Genomic DNA, 24,868 nt, shown 5'->3' on the forward strand with positions numbered 1-24,868 from the left:
GCTTCGAGAAGCAATCAACTGAAGTGTTAGCTGTGTGGCTCAAGGATTTCCAGTCCCTCAATTTTTCCTTTTAAACAAGGAGTGTCTCATGAATGTCACTGTTACTCAGAAACCATAGGCATTTAGAATGTGTGTGTGTGGGGGGGGAGTACGCATGGCTCAGGCATGAATATGCTTTTATAGGGCAGAAGTTGACGTCAGGCGTCTTCCTCGGTCACTCCCCACCTTAATTTTTGAGTCAGGATGTCTCACGAAAGCCAGATCTCATCAGTTGACTGGCCCTGGACTGACTGGCCAATAAGCTTTAGGGATCCAACAATACCGCTCCCCTCCAACCCCAGTATTAGAGTTACACTGCACCTCTTCCGTGACTTATTTTTACTAAAATGGGTAAAAAAAAATGGGTCCTAGGGATCCAAACTCAGGTCCCCACATTTGTACTGCAAGCCATTTACCCAAGTTTCATCTCCCCAGGGCCCTCGACTTTCATAAAGGAACACGGTTGGGGTTGCTCACACCAGCACCATTTGACTCCATAAGGTCATTGTGGGATTCTGTCATGTTTTAGACCCATACAAAGCAAGCTTTGCATGCCCCTCTTTTGCCAGCTCCAAGGGGACACTCACCAGTACGAGTCATATTCTTCCAGCTTGGGCAGCTCCTCGTTTAAGTATCTGTTGCTGTTATTAAGGTAATGGGAGACCTGTAACAGCATATCCTCAATAGGAATACTTTGGCTCATGTCCTTAATGTTGGAGCTAATGGAGTCCAAGGTTGCTTTGACGTCTGCAAACAAAGGGACCACAGTCATTCACTCTCAAACAGAGAAGACAGAGACCTCGTTTGGATACAAGGAAAAGTCACTTAAGTTTTCCTCATGTGAGTTTCTAACAAAGTAAGATTCTATAGCAAGCACAAAGACCATCTACACGCAACGGCCAAACCAAACAGTGAATCTAAGCACAGAATTAGTGAGATGGTACTGAAGTCAAGCCAATCTCTTGAAAAAAAAAAAAAAAAAAAAAAGAAAAAGGTTGGGGGGGGGGGGGTCAGGTGACTAAAATGCTGGTATGCCTACTGAGTGCCAAGCCTGTCTGTTAATATTCAGCTCCCTCACCAAGGCAGTGTCTGCTTTACTTCTGTCTTTAGTGTGACCCAGGGGCTCATCTGGGTTAAACTGCTGACCCATCGTTCTCTTTATGAAAGTTGCTGTTTGTTTTAAAAAAGTCCTATCATATGATTTCTGGAACAGGAGAAATAAAAATCCCACTACTTAAGAAAGGGCTTCGGTGGCAGGCATGGCGGTATAAGGTAATTCCAGCACTTGGAAGGCAGAAGTAGGTGGACTGCAGCCAATCTGAGGACAACTTGGTCCATATAGGGAATACCTTTTGTCAAAGGCATAGGAGTGTGCGGAGGGGATGAGTAGGGAGAAAGGAGAGGGAGGGAAAGAAGGAACAAGAGAGAAGGGAAGTGGAGGAGAAATAGACTAAAAACAGGAAGAAATGGCATTCATGGGAATAAGTCTCTTGCATTACTTCCTGAAAAAGTGATTTCAGTTGTTCATTTAAAAATTGCTTGCCTGCTGGGGTGTGGTGGTACAATACCTTTAATCTCAGCACTTGGGAGGCAGAGGCAGACAGATCTTTGTGAGTAAGAGGCCAGCCTGGTCTACAAAGTGAGTTCTAGGACAGCCGGCAGGACTGGTACACAGAGAAACCCTATCTTTAAAAATCCTAAATAATAATAATAATAATAATAATAATAATAATAAATTGCTTGACTCATCCAACTGGAGACTTATTACAGAAGTCCACCTGTGTTTCTGACACGTCAAAAACAACACAATTTCTATGCTCAGTTTCCACTCAGATCCATAACGGATCCCCAGAGTGGAGATTTAAATCCAAGGACACCCCAGTTTTCTAGAATGTGCTGCTCTGGCCCAACAGATCCTAGATCACAGCCTCCTGCTCAAACTGTGCCACCTGGACCAGCACTCCCACCAATCTAGAGGTTAGGTTCTGACCCAGATGTGCCACGAACAAACACAATAGTTAAAGGTCTCCTGGCCCTGGCTAGCAGAGAAAGAGAAACTGCCAAGGTAAACAGGGCCGAAGCTCTCCAAACTCTTAGCCCTCTGCTGGACTCTGCATAAGCAGGAGAGGTCTGAGGCTTGCTTCCAAATGTGACTGTAGACTAAAAGGATGGGAACCTTTGAAAACGTGTTTTCCACAGGGATTTGACATTTAGAAACAGACAGCAGCTGAGCACACCGTGCTTGGAGACCTCTTTACTACCTCATTGAGCCTCCCCAAAGGGCTCTTGTACAAAAACTTCTGAAGATTCTTAGCTGCGGGGTCTCACAGGCCACTTCAATGGAAGTGACATGAAGATCCAGTCTGCTTTGAGCAGATCTTTAAGGGCCCGTCTTGCCCTCGCCCTAGGAGATAAGGTACAGCCATGACAGTGTTGGTGACTGAGGGGCAGCTGAAGCTCTTTCTAGTCAAATGTATTCTTCAGGTCTCAATGTGCAGGGTGCGCTTTTTGAAGAAGGCTCCTACTGTTACCTCCCCACTGTGCCTACCTTGCACTCTGTGTTGCCAGAGTAGGATCTGTGTGTATGACTGGTTTAAGGATAGTTTAGTGGCCATGCCTAATATTTTCTCACAGCTCCAACATGAGGAGGAGCCTGGCACAAAGTAGGCACTTTTAAAATATATATATATATATATATATTCTGGCTAGGACTGAAGGCTCAAAGTATGGGAACTAACGTCATAAAAATAAACTAACATTCAGGCTGAGAGATGGGCACTTGTCTGGTCTTGGGATGACGCTGAATCTTGTTTAAGCAATGACACCGGAAACGCCGTGCTTAGCTCATGCATGCAGCACACTTACAACAGAGGACTGACTGCTCGTATGGGCAGGAAGAGGTCCAGGGAGGAGAAACAAGAAATCAAACACAAAGATTAGTAAGCAGGCAGCTATGAGGCATCCAGCATGCAGTAAGTAGCCTTCAGATGTCACTTAAGAGGAACAGGAACTTGCCTTTAGTTATCTTTTTATAAAGTTTTATTTATTTTGCTTTATGTGTATAGGTGTTCTGTCTGCATGTGTGTCGGCATCACATGTATGCAATGCCCAAAAGGAGCCAGAAGGGGGAGTCAGATGCCCTGGAATTGGAATTAGAGATGGTTGTAAGCTGCCATGTGGGTGCTGAGAGCTAAACCCTGACCCACTGGAAGAGCAGCCAGTGCTCTTAACTGCTGAGCCATCTGTCCAGGTTCTAACACAGAACACCATGTTTTTAAAATCACATGGTAAGAGGATAAAGGAAGTACTGGGAAGACCATCTTCAGAGAGAGGCTATAATCTTACTCGGCTTCCGGCAAATAATGCCAAGTGCACATCCTGCTTGGTATAAAGAGCTTCCTGTATTGTATCAGTCTCTACACTCACTCCCCAGCACCATAACCTAAATGTAGCACAGTTCAGTAGTTCCTAAAATCTCCTCGGCATAGACCTGAGTCTCTAAACTTCTACCTAAAGGACCATGGACAGAAAGAAACCCCTTCCACAAAGACAAATTCTTCTGTACTGTCATCTCATAAATATAACAATCTGGGGGTGGCGTTCCCCTCATTATAACAGGACCTTCCAAATCGCAATGGTTGTAAGCCCCAGAAGAGCCCACTTAGGGAGTGACCACCCAGTGATACCTTTACCATATAGCAACAAACATTACATATGAACTTAAGTGTTTTTCTTATCTATATCACCACTGACTACATAATGGCATAATCAAAATGTCTGACATTCTATATCTGGCACTCCATATCAATATCTGATATTCCATAGGATATAGTGACAGACTTTTTTTTTTTTTTAACTAGAAGAGAACAATAACATTTATAACAAGCCCTTCCTTTATACCCACCAATCAGAGCATTACCAAAGAGAGGAACAGAAAAACCTTGATGTATGTATGACTCTTACCTTTGATGACATCCACAGTTTGGTTTTGTATTGTATTGGGTATTTCATCAATTGCCGTATACCCCTAAAAATATTTCAAAATGAATTGAAGATAAGTTGGCTTGTATTCCATTTTATATCAAGTAGAGAAGAAAAATTAAGATATAACAGTTATCTTACGATTGAAATTACCTTAATATAACCATCAGGAGTCTAAACAGAAGGGCCCTTTAGAAAAAAAGTGCTGCTTTTTTGTGTTGTGCAGTAAACCCAGGGTCTTGCACTTGCTAGGCAAGTGTTGTGTGGCTGATCCATATGCCTAGGCTGAGACAATGGTTTTTTGGTTTTTTTTTTTTTTTGGGGGGGGGTGTTTCTGAGACAGGGTTTCTCTGTATAGCCCTGGCTATCCTGGAACTCACTTTGTAGACCAGGCTGGCCTCGAACTCAGAAATCCGCCTGCCTCTGCCTCCCGAGTGCTGGGATTAAAGGCGTGCACCACTACGCCTGGCAAGACGATGTTTTTTTAACTGGATAAATCAGAGATCAACTCAAAGGCTTTTCAGCCTAGAGGAAAGTCTTTTGGAAAGTCCGAAGAAAGATAAAGCCGTTGTTTGCACCAAGGAAATAAGAACCACGGACCATTGGTACATTAAAGATGTTGAGCAAAGACATTCAAGGGGGAAACATACAAGGTTTTTTGTTTGTTTGTTTGTTTGTTTGTTTTTAAGTAAAAGAGAAAGTATATAAAGGCTAAAACCACCAAGTCACAGATAAAGGAGAGGGAGAGAGAAGTGAGTGCCAGGCTGAGGGCATAGTTTATGAAAAAGCATAACGTTTAGAAAGGAAATAAATAAAATGAAGTCAGTAGAGCAGCTCCTGGGCAGAGCAGGGCAGCACTCTGTCTCAAGAATAAGGTTAAGTCTACACTGTACCCTCAACTAAGCCCAAGAACGCAGAGGTCAAGGCCGTCATATAATCTCACTGCTTCCTATGTTCCTATGTACTAGACTGCCCTTGATGTAGAGTAAGCTACCTTAGGTGTTCCAAGGAGCATACCCTTTTGACGAAGCTCTCCAGATCCGTTTTGTCGACATCAGTAACAGTGTTGAGTTCTCTATCCACTGATGGGAGCTGGAAATTTATGAAAGAAATAATAAAAAAGGTGATTAACCTTCACACATGCTCATGTGTTGGTGCACACACACACACACACACACACACACACACACACACAGACTCATCTCATATCCAGGTCTCAGGATGAAACAGAATAAGGTTTGGGGAAATCGTATTCCGTTCAAAGTGGCATCTATGAGAACTGATTTTTAACGTTTTCAGTCTTGCTGTAGGCAGCTAATGAGGTACAGGTAAAATATGTGTGGCTGCTAGCACAATTGCTAGTGCTGAACATATCTAGTGAAGTTATAAGCAAACTTAATAAAAATCACTTTTAGAAGTAAAACGGGGGTTTAGACGACAGTCTAAATGAAGTGAAACACGCACCAGGCTTTGGGTTGGCTCCTCTACATGAAACAAAACAAACAAGTAAACAAACAAAGAATACTAAAATCAAATAATGCAGCTGGTGGTTTCATTGGATAGAAGTCTGGAACCAGTTTTCCAAGTCCAGAATTACAAGTGGGTTCCAAGTAGAATAGCTCTTGGCACCTGGGACTCAAGCCCTGGGGCTCCCACCATGACACACATCAAGGACACACCACCAACTCTTGAAAGAGGTTCTTGGTGAATGTGGAGAACTTGTCTCATTATGAGAAGCCACACATAAACTTAACTGAAGGCCACTCCCTTGAACAAGTGGCATATTCAAAAATGCCAATGTCACAACACAAAAAGATTGAGAAGCAAACCCCATATTAAAGAGGAAAGAAAGACACAATTCTATCACAACACAAGATCAGGACTTGCAAAGAAGTGTCAGGAGCCATGTAGGATTCGTTAAGGCTAGCAGGTGGCCTTTCTGGAGGTGGCCCACCATTTTCACATGGTCTGCGATGGATGAGTTTGATGGCAAGGTTCAAAGAGACTTCATGTCAGGATTGTTCCTTGCAGCTGATATGCCTTTCCTGTCATTATTAAATGAATATAATAATTCCCTGGGTTCCTGGGATGTAATAATTCTGACTGCCTGGACAGAGAAAGGAGAGCTAGCAATACATTTTTAACTTAATTCCCCGCTGCTAGGCAACAGGTGCTAATTGTTCAAGCCCGTGGTTTTTAACCACAGAATCAAGAAAGTTTTTAGGATTTTTTTTAAAGAAGTTCTTGGCAAGCACTCAGTATAGTTAGAAAGCTAGAAGGCTAGAGACCATCAGTCTTTAAAGCTATCTCTGAAACCACCAGTCCTTAAAGCTACCTCTACATCTAACTCTGTGTCCCACTTCAGCCCACTCCAAGCCAGGCAGGATATGGGAATTTTCATTAAAAACTTGACATCAGAAGACACCATGTAGAGTGGACAGGAGTAATGTTTTGTGTTCTGTGTCCTAACTTTGATGTGCACATGATGATTGATGACTGTGTTACACAAAGTTTAGAAACATGAAACTACTTAGCTATAAAAGGGATAGGTCAGCATTTTACCACAAACGTAGTTTTCAAGAAAAGAACTGTATACAATATTGTATAACAGTATGAAGAAGCAGATAAAGCAAGTGGGACAAATTGTTGAACGTCAGTGTCCTCCAGTTTAACTGTCAACTTGACATAACAAGCATCGGTCGCCTGAGAAGGAAATCTCAGCTGAGGGGTTGTCTAGGTCAGACTGACCTAGAGCCTGTCAGTGGGGCATTATTTTGATTAGGAGCCTATGTGGGAAGACCCAGCCCACTGCAGGGGGCACCATTCCCTAGGCAGACTGTATATGAAAGCTATGTAAGTAAGTAACAGCAAGCCAGCAAGTAACGTTTCTTAGTGGTTTCTGCTTCAAATTCCTGCTTGAGTTCTGCCTTTATTTCCCTTAAGGGTAGACTGTGATCTGGAAGTGTAAGCCAAAGAAACCTTTTTCTCCCCTAAATTGCTTTTGGTCAGAGTGTTGTATTACAACAACAGGAAGGAAAGCAGAACACTTGGAAATGGTATCCAAAGCCACAGAAGGAGTGCCATGGATTTACAACTTTCCCACATGTGCAAAAGTCATATTAAAAAGCAATAGTTCTACGTGTGGTAGTATATGCCTGCCTTCCCAGCATTAGACAGCTGAAGGCAGGTGGTAAAAATTTGAGGTCTGCCTAGATTGCTTAAAAAGTTCCAGGCAGGTATGGGGCTATTATGAGACCCTGTCTCAAAAAGGCAAACAACAAGGAATAAAACATTATCCTCTCTAAAGATCTATTCCAAATAGCTAAAATAGAACTGACCTATTATAATTTCCAAAATAATTCAGCAGATATGCAATGATAGTATATGTGAAGTCTTTAAAAAAAATCAACTCATAAAATATGAAGGTGAGAAAAAGTATGTTAAAATGTTATTTTATATAGACAGTGAATGGTAATATAGCTAAATATATTAATTATAATTAATATCACAAATATGAAATTGTATGCATCGCATCTCAAATGGGAGATAAATTTTAGAAAGTAATGGAATTGTCCATTCTAGCGTATGTGGTTATTATGCCTTGTTTTGGGGTGCTTTTAGTATTTTATTTTACATAGGTGTATTGGATGTGCATATGGAGGTGTGTACACATATGAATGCAGTGCGTGTGGGGAACAGGAGAGGACAATGGAGTCCCTGGATCTGGAGTTATAGGCAGCTGTGAGCTACTCAAGTGTTGGAAACTGAGCACAAGTCTTCAGCAAGAGCCGCAAGTGCTCCAACCTGTGGAGCCTTCTCCCACATGCCAGTGTGCCAAGTTTTAAAAACTATTTAAACATGAGCTTGTATTCTGCTCTTTTTCTATCTGAACTTACCTTAATAAGCCATCAAATGGCACAGAACTTTTCAACAGCCCCCTCTCCTTCATATTGTTTACTTCCGTTGCATCCATTCCAGAAAAGTGATTAAAGGTCCCGAAAAGAGTCCCAGAGCACCAGGTGTTACTCCTTGCCACCCCAAGCCACTGTGCACCCAGCAGGTGCACCCAGTCTTAGCCCTGATGAGCTTCCTCTCGTGCTCACACCCACTCACCTGACTTGAATTGAGGTTGCTCCCCAGACTGCTTAGGCTTGGTCTGATGCTATCGCAGATCTTGCTGGCTGGATCTGAAGTACAGTCACTGCTGCTGAGTGAATTCTCGATGCTGTTTCTCACAGAGGTCAGGTTGGTATTGAGCTGGGTGGTTGCATCTTGGAGACTTTTCAGGCTGCTGTTCATGTTCTGCAGGGCATCCTTGGTCTGTTTGATGGCTGTAAGAACATAGCTAGAATCAGAACTGGCCAGAAGAGTATCTCAAAAAAAAAAAAAAAAAATCCTGAAGATGAGCTCAGACAGCTGCAAAGGACAATTGGACAGGACACACAAGAGAAACCAGAGCTCCTTGCCAGTCCCTTCACCCAGTGCATCTCCTCTCCACCAGGTCTCATTTATTAAGCAGGAGTCGAGCACAAACTCAGGGACATAATGGGGACACCTGAAGTACCACTATCAGGTCAACAAAGCAGTTTAATTCACTTAAGAATCAACTACATCGCCGGGCGTGGTGGCGCACGCCTTTAATCCCAGCACTCGGGAGGCAGAGGCAGGTGGATTTCTAAGTTTGAGGCCAGCCTGGTCTACAGAGTGAGTTCCAGGACAGCCAGGGCTACACAGAGAAACCCTGTCTCAAAAAAAAAAAAAAAAAGAATCAACTACATCTGTACACGGGCTACGAGGATTAAGAGAACAACCATTTACCAGACAGAAATGGGCAGGTGGCAGGTGAAGGTCTTGAGGGAGGTCAATAAAAAGTCATTACACATACTTAAGAAAAAAGCTATCATGAAAGTTGGCGGATGGCACACAAAGTAAAGGTGATTGCTGCTGACAAGCTGAGGTCAGTCCCTGGGATCCACATAGTAGAAGAGAATGAACTCTTTTAAGCTGTCCTCTGGAGTCTAACATCTGTACCCCCACCCACTCACAAAATAAATACAGACACACAGTAAATATATAAAGAAGAAAACATGGCATAATGAACCCCATTATTTTTTATTAACTTTCAAATTTTTAAAAATTGATGAAACAATACACACTGATATGTAAACCTGAAGGGAAGGAGTTATCTAAGTAAGCCCTGAAGATAAGACATGGGGGTGAAGAATTTGGAGTCTACCCTTGTTGCAGGGTTTTCCTTGTCCAATTACATTAGTGCAGAGGAGGCCTGTGATTGGACATGGAAAAGGGAAACAGTGCTAAGAGGGCAGAGAGAGGGAGGGGGAGTGTGTGTGTGTGTGTGTGTCTCAGGAGAGAGAGAAAGGAAGATGGCGATGGACATGAATCAGCATGCTTATGGTCTTCTTGAGCATATGAAGCTCAAGAAGAAGGAAGACCAAAGTGTGGATGCTTCAGTCCTTCTTAGAAGGGGGAACAAAATACTCATGGAAGGTAGAGGGTGGAAGAGACTTGGGAGAAAGAGAGGAGGAGGAGGGGAAAAAGGGGGGCAGGATCAGGTATGAGAGAAGACAGTGATGGTATACAGAGGATCAGGAATTTGAACAGAGCTGTGTAGCAATGGGTGATAGGGAACTGGGGGTAGCCACCAGCAAATCCTAGATGCCAGGAAAGCAAGAGACCCCCAGGACCCTATGGAGATGAGATTAGCTGAAATTCCCAACAAAGGGGAGGGAGAACATGTAGAGACCGTATCCAGAAGTTAGGCAAGGCCCCTGGTTGAGGAATGGGGCCACCACTCATTTCCAAAATTTTAACCCAGAATTGCACCAGTCTAAAGGAAATACAGAGACAAACTGTGGAGCAGAGACTGATAAAAAGGCCATCCAAAGACTGTCCCACCTGGGGATCCATCCCATATTCAGTCACCAAACCCAAACACTATTGCAGAAGCCAAGAAGTGCTTGCTGACAGGAGCCTGATATAGCTGTCTCCTGAGAGGCTCTGCCAGAGCCTGACAAATACAGAGGCAGATGCTCACAGCCAACTATTGGACTGAGCATGGGGACCCCAATGGAGGAGTTAGAAAAAGGACTGAAGGAGCTGAAGGGGTTTGCAGCCCCATAGGGAGAACAACAATATCAACCAACCAGAACCTCCAGAGCTTCCAGGGACTAAGCTACCAACCAAAGAGTAGACATGAAGGGACCCATGGCTCTAGCCGTCTATGTAGCAGAGAATGGCCTTATCTGGCATCAATGGGAGGATAGGGCCTTGGTCCTGGGAAGGCTTGATACCCCAGTGTAGGGGAATGCCAGGGTGGGCAGTTGGGAGTTGGTGGGTGAGGGAAGCACCCTCATAGAAGCAAGGGGAGAGGGGATGGGATAGGGTGTTTCAGGAGGGGAAACTGGGAAAGGGGATAAACAGTTGAAATGTAAATAAATAAAATATCACACACACACACACACACACACACACATGTCAAGAGTACCACCAAGTTCATGGTACACAGGAGACAAGATGATTAGAACAGTCAAACCAAACTCCTCAAAGGCAACAAGTCTGAGTTTTCTGTGGTGAGCCCTGAGGCCCAGAACAGAATCTTAATCTTTGTTTTCCTGATTTGTTTAGAGTGTAGAATCCCAGCTGGAGACTAAGGAGGTAATAAAATCTCTTTTCTACAGTGACTTAGAATGGCACAAAGAAAAGGCAAAAAAGTTAAAGTAGGAGCTATTGTGCTTCTCTGGCCAGGTGAATCTTCCTTATCAGGCATTTCCTCTATCATTCACAAAACAGATATGAGAACATCGGGATGCAAAGAAGTGACTCAAAAAAGGGCAGATTCCCTTAAACAACTGGTGACTCCTCTCATCCCTGGCAAACAAGAGTGTATACACACAGAGAAAGACACAGGCCACAGGCACACACACACACACATAAAGACAGAGTCAGAAAGACAGAGAGAGACAGAGAGAGACAGAGAGAATATCAATCTGTGGCAAACTCTAAGGGGCCTCAGTTTACCCAGCTCCTAGAGAGCTGGATCACCCTGACACCCTGTGGGTTTAGGCTTTGTTCTCACAGGTGGTAGGTAGGCCTCAGCTCTTAAGAGATGTTAACTAGCCTGACTAAGCTTCCGGTACTGGGGTGTACAACCCCTGACCAGGTCTCCAATTCTATAACCTTACCCAAGTAAAAATATTTCGAAACCTGCTTTAATCTTTGCTCTTGATTTTGTTCCAACCATACCTCAATAATGTTTAAACTGTCACTGAGACTGCCCGAAGTCAACTGTGCACAGTTTCCATCCACCAAGACCCTGCCCAAGCACAGACTGTTAGATCTCAGAAAGTACATATATCCAAGAATGAGCTCACGCTGGACCATAGAAGGGTTTCTGACAGCTACATAAAAGCCAGCATTCCTCAGGAACTTGTGAAAGAGGTTCCCATCCCCCAGAGGAGTCATTTCCCTTCCCTCCTGCAGAAGGCACACATGGGTCTCCATTGACATATACCTATGATGCCTATCACCATAGCAATGTCTGTGCTGGCCTTCAGGGTCCCTCAGCCCTTACTCCTAAGTACTTACTTGTTCATTCCAAAGTACCTGTACTAGCATCCTGACTCTCCTCACCACCTCCTCTACCCTAAAACTCCAAGGCCTGCCCCAGTTGTTCATGGGCTTCTCACCCCACAGCTGCTCATCCTTATAAGCCACATGATTCTTACACACACACACACACACACACACACACACACACAGAGAGAGAGAGAGAAAGAGAGAGAGAGAGAGAGAGAGAGAGAGAGAGAGAGAGAGAGAGAGGCACACCCACCCTGCTCTTTTGCTTCTCTTGGAGACAGCCCTGGCCATGTCCAGTCTACTTTTTCTCTCTGCTCTGGACTCTTCCAGATGCCTCTAAATATCTTCTCTCTCTTACCCACAATAAAACCTTCCCCCCTAATAATGGAGGGACCATCTTGGCAGCTTTTTTACTGTGCCCTATCATGTACAGAAACTCAAAAAAACTATTGACCACTAGCAAAGACAAGGAACGTAGAATTAAACAGAACAGAATGCAAGAAGATGACAAGAGAGCACACGTGTTGGCTTCAGTTGGCTTTATCTCATTGCTCTGTCCTTTGATTTCAGTTACTTTCACTGGAGAAACGAAGAAAGGCACGTGATACAGTGAGCTGATGGCCCAGGAAGCCTGTGTTTATTTAGTCACTGTCTAGAAATATTCTAGCTAATGAGGACTATCCTGTCATGTCCCTGGAAGGGCCCAATGATTATAAATCCATATTTTCTAAGAACTTCAAAGCATGTTATGCCCCTAAAATAACTCAGTGTCATCCCATGATCCCAGACTGCATGCATCTGAAGAAAGCAGCAAAGACCTTTCAGATCCTTAATTTCAGCTCAACTCTTAATTCTTAATTCCAGCCAATCAACATTAGCCAGTCCAAACCTCTTTCCCTTTGTGTGGACTGACCTGCAGCCCACATGTAATGTTCTCAGTCAACTTTTATGTTTCTGTTCTCTCTATATAGTCCATGTGTTCTAGACCCTTAGACCTTAAAAGACCCCCGGAACTTAGCAAAACTGACACCATGATACAAGTACTATTTGGGCCTTGGGACCCAACTGGTGGGCTGCTAAAACAAAGTCCTAATCCATCAAAGTCCATAATTCTGGAAAGAGTCCCAAAATGTAACCTCGCTTTTTGGTTTCTGTCGTTCTGCTTCTGACTAACTGTTCTTGCTAACTGAGGATTTGGTTTTTTGTACCTAAATGCTCTCTCTGAGAAAGGTTTGGGATGACACTCAGGTGTCAAATATCCAGTGTGGTCGGCAGCTGGCTAATGAAGACTTTCCATTGGCTTGAACCCATGTCCAAGTGGTCTTCTCTACCTCATAACACATGAGGAAAAAAAATCCCATTACTGGAATGGCTCATTGAGCAGATGTGACGACACATTGCTGGCCACAGTAGAGACTTAACTTACTCAAGCTGGCCTTAAAACGAGCTTTAATAATATGAGAAGCACAAAGAAAATACAATGTGGGAAGAGGGCTGAAAGATATCTCAGCACTGCTGCTGCTGCTGCTACAGAAGGCTTGGGTTTGGTTCCTGGTTCCCTACAATGGAGGTTTACTCTAACTACAGATGGAAGGGGACCTAATGTCCTCTTCTGATCTCTCCACACATCAAACACATATATGGTGCATATATGTATACATGCAGGCAAAAACATTCATACAGAGAAAATTAATGAAAAAAAAAAAGAAAAAGAAAAGGGTCTTAAAGGTAGGCTACTGTTTGGAAATTAGTATTATCTTTTCTAGAGGAGGAAAAGCAGCTGGCACAGTAGCTCCAGGGTAATGGTGCTGGCTGTACAGGTCTGACAAAGTAAGGTCCATCCCTGGGACTCTCTCAAAGAAAAAGCGAGGGAACCAGCCTCATGAAGTTCACCTCTGAGTGCTACATGTGATGAGTGGTGTACATGTGTGCGTGTTCACATACATGTGATGAGTGGTGTACATGCGTGCGTGTTCACATACACAATATTAATAAATGATGTTATCAAGAAGAGGAGAAGAAGCCGGGCAGTGGTGGCACACGCCTTTAATCCCAGCACTTGGGAAGAAGAGGCAGGTGGATTCTGAGTTAGAGGCCAGACTGGTCTACAAAGTAAGTTCCAGGACAGCCAGGGCTATGCAGAGAAACCCTGTCTCAAAAACCCAAAAAGAAAAAATAAAAAAGAAAAGAAAAAGAAGCTAGAGATGAACATCATTCACCCCAGGAAATGACATTGGAGTGAGAAGAGCAGAGGCAAGCAAAGGAAAATGAGAGAGAGGGAGGGAGGGAAGAAAGAGAGGGAGGAGAGAGGGAGAGGGAGGGAGGGGAAGAGAGGGAGAGGGGAGGGAGAAAGAGAGAGAGAAAGAGAGGAAGGAAAGAAGAAAGGAAGGAAGGAAGGAAGGAAGAAGGAAGGAAGGAAGGAAGAAAGAAAGAAAGAAAGAAAGAAAGAAAGAAAGAAAGAAAGAGTGACTTAGTTTCTGGGTTTCTAGCCTACAAAGGAAATGGTTGGGGATGGACAGAATTGATATCTGAAGATTTCAAAAGGCCGTCCCCTTTAATTAATTATTTAACCCATTTTTGTTTTTTGATTCAAGGTTCTACATAACTCCTATGTAGCCCAGGCTGGCCTCAGAGCCATGGTTTCCCTGACTTTCTAATGCCAAGGTTACAGACTTGCTACCACACCCAACACATCAACACATGTTTTGTTGAAAGTCCAGATAGTAAATGACTTATAAGCTTCGTGGGTCTAATCTTCTCAGAAACCAAAAACTTTGCCACTTCAGCACAAAACCAGCCATCAACCATACATAAGCATATGCACACAACTGTGTTCTGATAAAACTTTATTTACAAAACCAAGTAGCCAACCCCTAACAAATTGGGTCGCCATTACCTCAAATGCCTTTGTTTTTCCAGTACCATAGGTTTAACACAAGTTTTTTTAAAAAAAAAAAAAACCAATACACATACTGAGGCAGCTCTTGTCTTTTTGCCAGACCTTTTTGCATGGCCAGATTATATTTCTCATCCCTACCCACTGGAGAACACGCAAATCAAAGTGAGTGACCCCTGGGAAGCCAGGAAGCCAGGATGGGCTATTCTTGGTCACCTTTGCCACCATGCTTACCTGTTGACATGGCCTTAATCTCTTCGAGAACAGGAGTTACTTTGGGTTTTAGTTGGTCCTTTATTCTGCCTCCCAGCATGGAACCGATGCCTGGATTCAAAGCAAAGGTGTTCATGAGGCCAGGGCTGCTTCTCCTTCAGCTCTCACGAGCTCTCCTCACACCCCAGGAGTCTACCACTGTCTGCAGCTCTGCATCTACACTGGGTTTTCTCCACTGCAATACCACTGACATTTGGGAGTAGGCATTGCTTTGCTGGGGATAAACTGTCCTGTGCACTGCAGGATGGTGAGAAGCGTCCTCTGCCTTGGCCCACAGATATCAGTACCACGGCCCCTCCCCACTCCTGCCAATAAATGCTGACAAATGTCACCTGGTGCTCATAACCACTTAAACAAGCTGCACGTGGACTCAAAACGAGACGTGGTCCAGCAAAGAATGGGGCCAGGCTATTTCTAAAGCCCATTTAATGAGGCACTTAGCAAGGGCTGAACATCCTCTTCTGCATGAAAAACGACTAAAGGAAAGGCTTGGCAATAAACAACATAAAATTGTGTTTGTTTGGTTGTTATTGTTATTGCTGCTGCTGCTGTTGTTATTATTATTATTATTATTACTACTACTACTACTATTATTATTTGAGGCAGTGCTTCTTTGCATAGCCCTGGCTGTCCTGGAACTAACTCTGTATAGTAGGCTGGCCTTGAACTCACAGAGATATATCTAACTCTCCCTCTTAAGTTCTGGGATTCAAGGTGTACCCCACCACTACCTGGCCCTGCAAAGTAAAATTTTAAAACAGAAACCTAAGTCCCCCTACTTGTGACACTGAAGTTAAACATTGAGTGCCCTTTTTTTTTTTTTTTTTTTTTTTTTTAATTTATGTGGATGAGTGTTTGCCTGTGTATATGTCCAGGTACCACATGTATGCCTGCTGTCCTTGAGGAAAGCAGAAGGCATTGGATATCCTAGAACTGAAGTTATAGATGGTTGTGAGCCTCCATGTGGGTACTGAGAAAAAAAAAACAAAAAAAAAACCTAGGTTCTCTACAAGAGCAACAAGATCTATTCACCACTAAGCCATCTCTCTGGGAAAGATTGGATTTGAACCATCCAATGTCCAGTGGTAAACATACAGTAGTTCTACAGCTTGTCCCGTCTTCCTCCTACCTTCAGTTGCTTCCTCTTTTGGTCTGTGCTTTATAGGAGGGAGGCAGCTAAGGCATCTTCTGAGCCGTAACAACAAAAGTGCAAACCATCTTTCAGTGCTACTCACCATCCAGGTCTGAGAACACCTTGTTCTTGGTGTTGTTGCACTGCTCCACTATATAGTCAATTTGCTGGAAAAGAAAGTTACATGGCATCTGCCCTTTGAGGTGCAAAGTCATTATACAAAGATAGTATTTAAAACTTAAGATTTAAAAAAAATATTAACTCTGAGCACTGTGAAAAAGATATAGCTAAGAGGTGGTGAACGCTCATCTGGTACTCCCACATTTTACCGCCTATTACATACAAACTTATCTCTTGTGCTTACTTACTAAGTATAAACTGACTAGCTGTGGCCATGTCTTATGTCTCATGGTTCTGTGGACCAGCTAGACGGATCATGGTGAGCACTGAATGCATGATCAGAGGTGGGTCTGTCTCTCTCCATACGTTCTTGCATCTTCTTAGTGACCAGCCTGGGTATCTTCCCAAGATATCCTTAGGATCACCATCAAAGAAAGGCTGATAGGTACTCGATGCAAGGCTCCTAGATGTTTCCAACTAAGCCCAAGGTCATGTCCACTGTGCTCCTCTGGTGATAAACAGGTCACAGAGAGCCCAGACTCAAGAAACAATGAACAAGAAGACCTGCTAAAGTTTTGATGCGTGAGTCCATGATATTGACTGTTCCTGACTGGTCTCATCTATGGTGGCCTGCTTCTCTGTGAGGCTGGGTTAACATTCTACTAGGGTTGCCAACCTTCCCAGGGAACACAACTCAGAGTTTACATTTTCATTTCCCTGATTGCCAGAGGTGAAACGTCTTGCTCTGTTTGGAGACAGCTATATTCTGTCTGTCAGTTGCCTGTTCAATTATCTGTAAAACTTGTTAGAGGTCTTCATATATGTTCAACCAGGTTGTTTCCCCAAAGCCGGAGGAATTTACTCTCTTTATAAAAGGATGAGAGACAGCCTAGTTTTCAGGAGCACTGGTGTTACTTTTGGCATTGGGGGGTGGGGGGGTGGGGGTGGGGTTCTGTGGAATCTTTAAGATGTCACATGATAAGCATGAGCCTTTGTTTACATGGTGGCAGAAAGGTAGCTCTACGAGTGCTACCTGCAAAGCCTGGCAGGGTTAAGCTCTCTATTCTCCACCTCCCAAATGTCTCTGCCTTTTACTTCCAGCTTCTTGACACACTTGATGCACAGCATTTTAAGGACAGCGTCAATTCAGAATGCCACACCTTGTTCAAGGATCCATTGTTTTGGGGAGACTCCCCACCAATGCCGGATATCCATGAGCTTCACACGAAGCTTAGGCCGGTTCCTGCTCAGATATTTTCCAAGTCATATTGGGTATAGGCATCAACACACTCCTCGGATGAGGACAAAAGAGGCTTGCCCATCACTGCCTTCAGCCATTCTGCTTGCTGTCTTCCAAAGTGACATGGTGTGTGTGTGTGTGTGTGTGTGTGTGTGTGTGTGTGTTAGAGAGATGTGTGTGTATGTATGTGTGTGTGTGACAGAGAGAAAAGAAAGTCCTTCCTAAGTAGACAGACATACCTACACAGATAATAATAAGCAGGTGTGCATAAAGCTAGTGAATTCTATCTTAATAGTAATTATGTAAATGATAAGGGGTTAGTTAACTATACCCACCAAAGGCAAGAGCATCCATCCAACAATGTCAACAACAACAACAAACAAAAAACAAAGCAACCCACAGTGAGACACTTAAAATTGTTAGGTACTTTTATATGTGCAATGATTTTTGTTATGCCTAAATAAAATAGAGCAAAATAAGACACCTATATCTTAAAGCTATGGAAACCATATTTCCATGCTTTTGTGAACTCTCTGGTTGTGTTTCTTCATCTGCATCATTAAAGGGCAATGGCTTTCCACGTGGGTTCACTGACTTTTTAAAAGGCTTGTCTGAGCTGCTAAATGCACACACAGGTTCTCAGAGCAGCTCACACAAAGCGCCAGGGAACGCTCAGGCTGTAGGTTTTTACCTTTGAGGTTTCAGTCAGGAGTGTTTGAAAGTCTCTGAAATTGCTCTCTGCCAGTTTCTGGGTCCCTCTGACCCGCGTCCTCGTCTGTTGGTTAGCCACAAAGCCATATATAATGCCAAGGCTGTAGGGAAAGAAAAAAGTGTTGGCCAGGATCCAATGTCCTCAGCAGCACAGGAGCCGACGAACAGCCACCGCCACCACCTCCCACTACAGCCTACCCACTAAGACCACCATTGCACACCACCAAAACACAAGACAGGACTAAGGCTCTGAAGACAGATCTCTGTTTAGGATAGAGTACTGTGTTATGGCTCTCATAAATGAACAGTGTTCACAACAAATGCTGGAAGGACAGGGACAAAGGCATAGGCTGTGTCAGGTGTGTGAGTGTGTGTTTATGTGTGTGTGTCTGTCTGTATGTGCTCGCACATACATGCATGCACCTTGTGGGTATATCCTCTTACACCCACACAAACATTATCACGCACCTTAGCTACCCTCATAGAAGAGGGAAATAGCAAAATGGGAAGAGGGACTTGGAATGTCTGATGTTTCTTCATTTAATTGTTAGTTTCTGTGTTGTCCAGATTGAAAAGAAATAAGGTATTTCAGCATTAAAGCACTGTGGGAAGACTTAATGTCATTTCCCTTTTGCTGGGATAAAATACACCCACAGCGGTTTCCTCCCACATGACACCAGGCTATGTCAAGATGACAACTTGAAGTGAACACACCACACATATGAAGTACAAAAGCCACCCAAACAGTAGTGCTAGAAGTGTCCTGGTTCTCTTGCTGAGGGTTGTATTTTCCTCAGGGAAATTCTTGAATATGTACTTATGAAGAAAATACTTTTCTCTACATAAAATACATATCATAAGGGATTCCAAATGCCTTCATATAGCCACCTTGCAGGAAAGACTAGCCTATGTGGAAATTAAAACCTTCTTCCTATCTCAAAAGACTGAATTTAAGGGTACTAAAAGCGCTTGTGCTTATTAGCCACTATCAGTCTCTTGGTTTAAGTTATACAAATTGGTTCATTTGTTGAGGCAGAGCCTCTGGACCTTAGAATTTTATCGGCTGCAGGAGTAAAGGCTTAGCCAGGCGTGGTAGCACACACCCATTATCCTGACACTTGGAAGAGCAAAGTGAGAAGACCTCAGAGCTCCGGACTAACCTGAGCTGCACAAAGAGACCTTGTCTCAAAATTAAAACAAACCCCTCAAGGCAGGGGAGCTAAAAGCCAAACTAATTTTCAATCTGACCACTAGAGGGCAGCAAGGAATTAATAAATAGCACAACCCGTTTTACCCACAGACAGAAAAGACCAAAACTGTTATTTTTGTATCCAGTGTACAATGTGCATATGTTTTATGAACAGGTTAGCAAGTACCAAATAAATCTTGGGAAAACAATATGGAACAGCCTATCAAGTTACCAAGCAATCTCCATACCAGTGGGATAACAGGCATCCTGCTTTTTTGCATTGAAAAAATCCCATGTCACCCAAAACAAAACAACAACAAAAAAACCAACCAAACAAACAAATGAACAACAACAACAAAATCTGAGTCCCAGGACATAGATTCACTCTGTTTAAGAGTACTGCTCCATGGGGAGCCAGAGAAATGGCTCAGCAGGAAGTATTCACAACTGTTCTTCCAGAAAACCCAAGCTTAGTTCCTAGCACCTGAGGGGCTGCTTACAACCAACTGTATTGCCAGCTTGGGGGCATCCAATGCCTCTGGCTTTCAAGGGCATCCACATTCCAGTGCTCATACCCCCCCACACACACATACACACATGGATACATAATCACAAATACACACATATGAACAAATAAACGCACATAGCCACAGACACATAGTAAAAAAAATATATATTCTAAACAAATAAAAAGTACTGTTGCAGCCGGAGGAGTGCTTAGTTCGTATGTGGTATCTCGTTCTTAAAACTTGTCTTCCTGGGACAATAATACAGTTCCTCTCGGGCTGCCAGTGACACTAACATGCCTATGTGGCACATGACATTGCACAGCACTTAACTCAGCCTAGTGAGCTATGGTGGAATTAGGAGAGCCAGAACATGTGACTTGGACCTGGTTCCTCATCCCCACCCCACCTCCCACCACCTCCCCACTCCCCATCCCCCCACTTCACCCACCCCCCCCCCAACCCCTATCCCCACTAACTCCGTAAAGACCTTCTTTCTATCTGAGCCTCAGCCAGCTTGGAGCCAGGGCAGCTTGGAGCTGATATTATAAACCAGCTGGAATCCACCCTAGGATGTATAAACACTGCTCACACTGCAAAGGAGAAGGGCTTGGGGGATGTCCACAAATTCCCTAGGAACTTGTTTATTCTAAAGCTTGAGTCCCATCTTAGTGCAACCTCAGAAAATGAAGACAAAATGTCCTGTACCCTTTGAACTGCCATATGACCCACACTCTGTCCTACACTTATATTTCTATATGAAGCAGACAGTGTGCCTCAGTTAAAATCATTACTGGTGAGCAAGACACCCTAATCCTAAGCTAGGTTAGTGACTCAATGATTTTAGAGTTATGTGCAAGGCACGCATGCACACACAAACACACACAACCAAAAACTGAAACCTGGTGATGTACAAGGGTCTTTATTTAACTAAGCCAGGTTCGAATATTTGGGTTTTGACAAGTCAGAATCACCCCCTAAGTAGAGCTGGTATCCACCCTGGGGAATCAGACTTTCTCTCCCTGCATGCTACAAGCGATCTCAGTCATTCCTTCTAACTGAGCAACAGACCCATTTGGTCATGGAATAAGTCAAAGTGGACCAGGAAGTTCACCACTTCCTATTGACCTTTTCCTGTCTATCCCCATGAAAGGAGCTCTTCCACAGGAATCTGTGATGTCGTGTGTCGCAATGCCTGCTGAGGTTTACTCTTAGTTATACCTAAGTCCAATGCCCCTAAAAGGAGGTCGCAACCACCTCCCTGTCAACTTTGCCTTATGTAGCCTGTCCTCATTCCTGAACGCTTGAAGGTTTGTTCTAAACTTGATCTGCTGACACTTGCTGTGTGCTCAGAGTAGACATCAGAAACTGCCCTTGTCCTTTATTCTATATGACTTTACTCACAAGACAGTCACTCAGATCAACGAACTGCCGTACAACCTTTCGGAAAATATTCTTTCCAAACTTTCCAACTGTCAAGAACGCAGTTCTGGAAAGCCCAGCTAGAGACGATCTAAATCATGCTATCAATAACTTTAACAAAAAAAAAAAAAAAAAAAATCTGTGCTAAACAGAGTTCTGCAAATGATCTCAACAACTTTGCAAGCAAATTTCCAGTGTACATGTTTATGTTTAGGTTAAAAAATGACAACTCCAAGGGCTGGGAAGACTGCTTGGCAGTTAGCAAGGATGCTTTTCCAGAGGACCCAGGTTCAAACCCTAGCACCCACATGCTCACTCTGTGATTCCAGTTCCTGAGGATCTGGCCTTTGCAGGCATCAGGCACGCACAAAATGAACAGACACATGAATATAAAACACCCAAAGATGATAACAACAACAATGTTTAAAATAACAAGTTCAAAAGCCCTCATGGTCAGAAAGAAAGCATGAGAGGAAACAGGGTGGCCTGAGACCTGGAAGATGGCAGGTGGCTGGCAGAACATTTTCTCTGTAGTTCTCCAAAGTAACACCAAAAAGGAACTTCCCAGCATCTACAAACACCTGTAAACTGAGTTCTTACATAAAACCTCCCCATGAGCAAATGCTAGCAACTGAGAAAGACTTCACTGTGTTGACCAATGCTAGTTTCCAGTTATGAGCTCTAACTTAAACCTTTCATTTAAACTAAATAGAAAACGAATGCCTCTATTTGCCGTCGAGCTAGACACTTGCTGTCATTCATTGTATTTTAAAGCAAATATTAGAGCCACATATTTTTTCTTCATTGTAACAGATACCAGTCAATGCCTAGGGCATGAAGACAATGAGAAAAGAATGACCCAAGGCAAACAAGCCATAAAACATCAATGCATGCCCGTCAGGGGAACCAGATGTAACTCTTCTTAAACTACCAAATAGGTGCTTTGGTGTAGTAGAGCAAAATGCCTTCAGAATCTAAGCAGAAGACAGGAACTTTTATTCGTAGGATAAATGGCATTATGAATTGTTTGTATACTGTGGAAAATAATCTCACACACTTACAAATATAGACTTAAGAGCTTTTATAGAGGGAGGGGGAGAGCAGATGTGGGATGGGGTGGTGGTGAAAGTGGGATATCATTTGAGATATAAACAAATGGAATGATTAATAATAATAAATAAAAAATTTATAAAAGAAAATATATGTATATACACACACATATATGCATGTAACAACAATTAATGAAAAAAAGCTATGAATTTGAAAGAGAGAAAGATGGGGTAAATGAGAGGGTTTAGAGGGAGGGAAGAAAGGTGAGAAACAAAAAAGAGCTTTATAGACCAAATCTTTAGAAAATGAAGCAATTTTTCCCCTGTCTACAACCTTCATGAAATTGGCCAGTGAAAAGCCAAACAAATGCTTTTAGCGAGCAGTAACGGAGCTCTTCCTTCTTAAAAGTTACCTATTTAAATTTTAAACAGCCAGATCTCTTGCCATTAACAAAGATGCAAGATACTCTGGCTGGCGGGATACAGACTGATCTGTTTTCTTGAGATGCTCTGCCCTCCAAGCCAGGGGGTGGTCTGCACATCCTATGCTTAGATAAATGTAGAAGCTTTAGTTCTCCAGGATAATTGTTACCAAAGCTGACTTCCGATGCTCTCCAGAAACTTCCCAAAACTCAAGGCATGGATGGGTTTAGGCTATTCTTTTCCTTCTAGATTCATCTTTACCTTTACTTACGTGCATGGTTGTGTGTCTGTGTATGGGTGCATGCAATTGAGTCCAGTGCTCACAGAGTCCAGGAAAGGGTGTTGGGTCCCTGGGGCGAGAGTTACAAGTGGTTGGGAGCTGCCCAGGGAGTGCTTGGACTGCACTTGTGTCCTCTGCAAGAGCAGCATGCCCTCTAAAATACTAAGCTGTCTTCTCAACCTTCTCTTCTCTTACATAGCCTTTGGGACACTGACAAATGTAGTTGTTGACAAGTGTGAAGGAAAGACAAATTATTTTTTTTTTCTGAGGAAGTTACATCTGCTGACCCAGCCAAAGGAGTGGGAATGCAATCCTCTGCAGACTGACAGACAGACAGACGGCAGAATCATGTGGCCAGGTCCCAAGGTTCTCACATTCTAGAGCTGCCTTTAGGGAAAGCTCAAAGGCAGCGTGACCTCCTGACCTCCTGATTTGAGCCTAGTTCTTAATGTCTAGGGTGTGTAGATGAAAAGCATACAAGTCAAATCTGTGGGCGAAGGAAACATGCGGTCTCCAGCTTCCTGGAAACACTAGGGAACCCCTGTAGAGTCTGAAGGGTCTTTAGGCTATAATTCGCATTCCTTTGCTAACTTCCCCTCCCCCTTCCCATACTGCCCTGCTGGGTCTAGTCATTCCTGAGAAGGCTTCAAAGGGAAGTAAGGAGAGAGACAGACACTTCAGGAATTACCAGGGAAAGAAGAGATTTGAATTGTTTGCGGCAGACAGACAAAGCAGAAAAGGTCAGAGATGGAGAAGATATGTCCACACTTTGAGTTCAAGTGAGAAAGGAAGGACTAAGCAGAAGTGCAGGAAGTTGAGGGCACATGTATCCGGGTCCTGTGTGTGCACATACTAACTAACACTTGGTTAATGGTATCCGGGTCCTGTGTGTGCACATACTAACTAATACTTGGTTAATACTAACTAATACTTGGTTAATGTTTATACTTCTAGTATTTTCAGGTAAGCCCTGTCTTTGATCCAGCTGTCACTTCTCTGGGACAAGAGGTACTGAATTGCTTTGGTTGGTGATGGGAAGTCTTTGTTGGTCACGTTTATATCAATTCAATAGGCAACCCAGGCCTGCACTAGTAACTCAGGAGGCAAGCAGCTGAACACCGTCCAGCTCCCCAGGAACCTTCATTTTCTTTACCAGGGACAGCCATTGGCTTCGTCAGTCCCTGCACATAATTTTTTTTTTTTTGGTCAAATATTAAAAGGTGTTTTTCCAAGTGTGGTGGCACATGCCTTTGATCCCAGCACTCTGGAGGCAGAGGCAGGTGGATTTCTGTGAGTTTGAGACCAGCCTGTTCTACACAGTGAGTTGCAGAATAGCCAGGCTATGTAGAGAAACACTGTCTCTAAGGCAAAAAAATGAACAAAGTGTGCTCCCTTTATTGCTTTATCAGATCTGCACATTTCTTTTTCTTGTCATCTTTCTTGCAGGTAGATCTAGATCGGTGAAATCTTTGGTAGGTATATCTATAAGCCATGCGTCCTGGTCAAGCCTTTAATAATGACCCCACTTAAGCACTTCCTCTGGGTTTGGACCCAGAACTTCAATTGTAGGACTTTGCTTTATGCTTAAAGTCCCAATTAGTATGGTTAGACTGCTGCTGAGCCAGGGGTGGTGTTTTCAGAAAGCAGAGTAGAGTACTCACCGCTGAGCCTTGTTGTGACTGTAGCCATCAGGTTCAGGACTGTGCACATGACACTTCATTTCTTTTAGTGTAGGAAATGCTCACTGAGGTCAGGCAGGATGGCTCAGTGGGTAAAGGGACTTACTGCCAAGCTTAACGATCGGAGTTCAATCCCCAGAACGGGCATGATGAAGGTAGAGAAGAGACCCTTTCAGGAGTTGCCCTCTGACCTCTCCATGTATGCACTCTGCTCCCTACCCCACCCTTGGGAGCAAGCACATTTGCCACACACACAATAAATTAAAATGCAATTTTTTAAAAAATCTAAAAAGGTATAAGCATTGGAGAGCTGTGTCACAATAAGGGGGGCC

General features: G+C 43.4%; 1 protein-coding gene across 5 annotated transcripts in view; it reads right to left on the reverse strand.

Annotated features, from left to right (window-relative positions):
* Positions 1–24,868, reverse strand: part of Prom1 (prominin 1) — a 113,215-nt gene that overhangs the window by 35,052 nt on the left and 53,295 nt on the right. For all 5 annotated transcript variants that reach the window (XM_029477915.2, XM_021161787.3, XM_029477913.2 and 2 more), the window contains exons 5-11: positions 17,969–18,089; positions 16,021–16,084; positions 14,747–14,836; positions 8,134–8,351; positions 5,038–5,112; positions 4,003–4,066; positions 627–786 (exon numbers count right to left, since the gene is read on the reverse strand). In XM_029477915.2, the coding sequence (XP_029333775.1) occupies positions 627–786; positions 4,003–4,066; positions 5,038–5,112; positions 8,134–8,351; positions 14,747–14,836; positions 16,021–16,084; positions 17,969–18,089 (792 nt within the window). The remainder of the gene's footprint in view (positions 1–626; positions 787–4,002; positions 4,067–5,037; positions 5,113–8,133; positions 8,352–14,746; positions 14,837–16,020; positions 16,085–17,968; positions 18,090–24,868) is intronic.

Source organism: Mus caroli, unplaced genomic scaffold, assembly GCF_978045245.1.
Source record: "Mus caroli unplaced genomic scaffold, Mus_caroli_1 scaffold_4, whole genome shotgun sequence".
Lineage (NCBI taxonomy): Eukaryota > Metazoa > Chordata > Mammalia > Rodentia > Muridae > Mus > Mus caroli.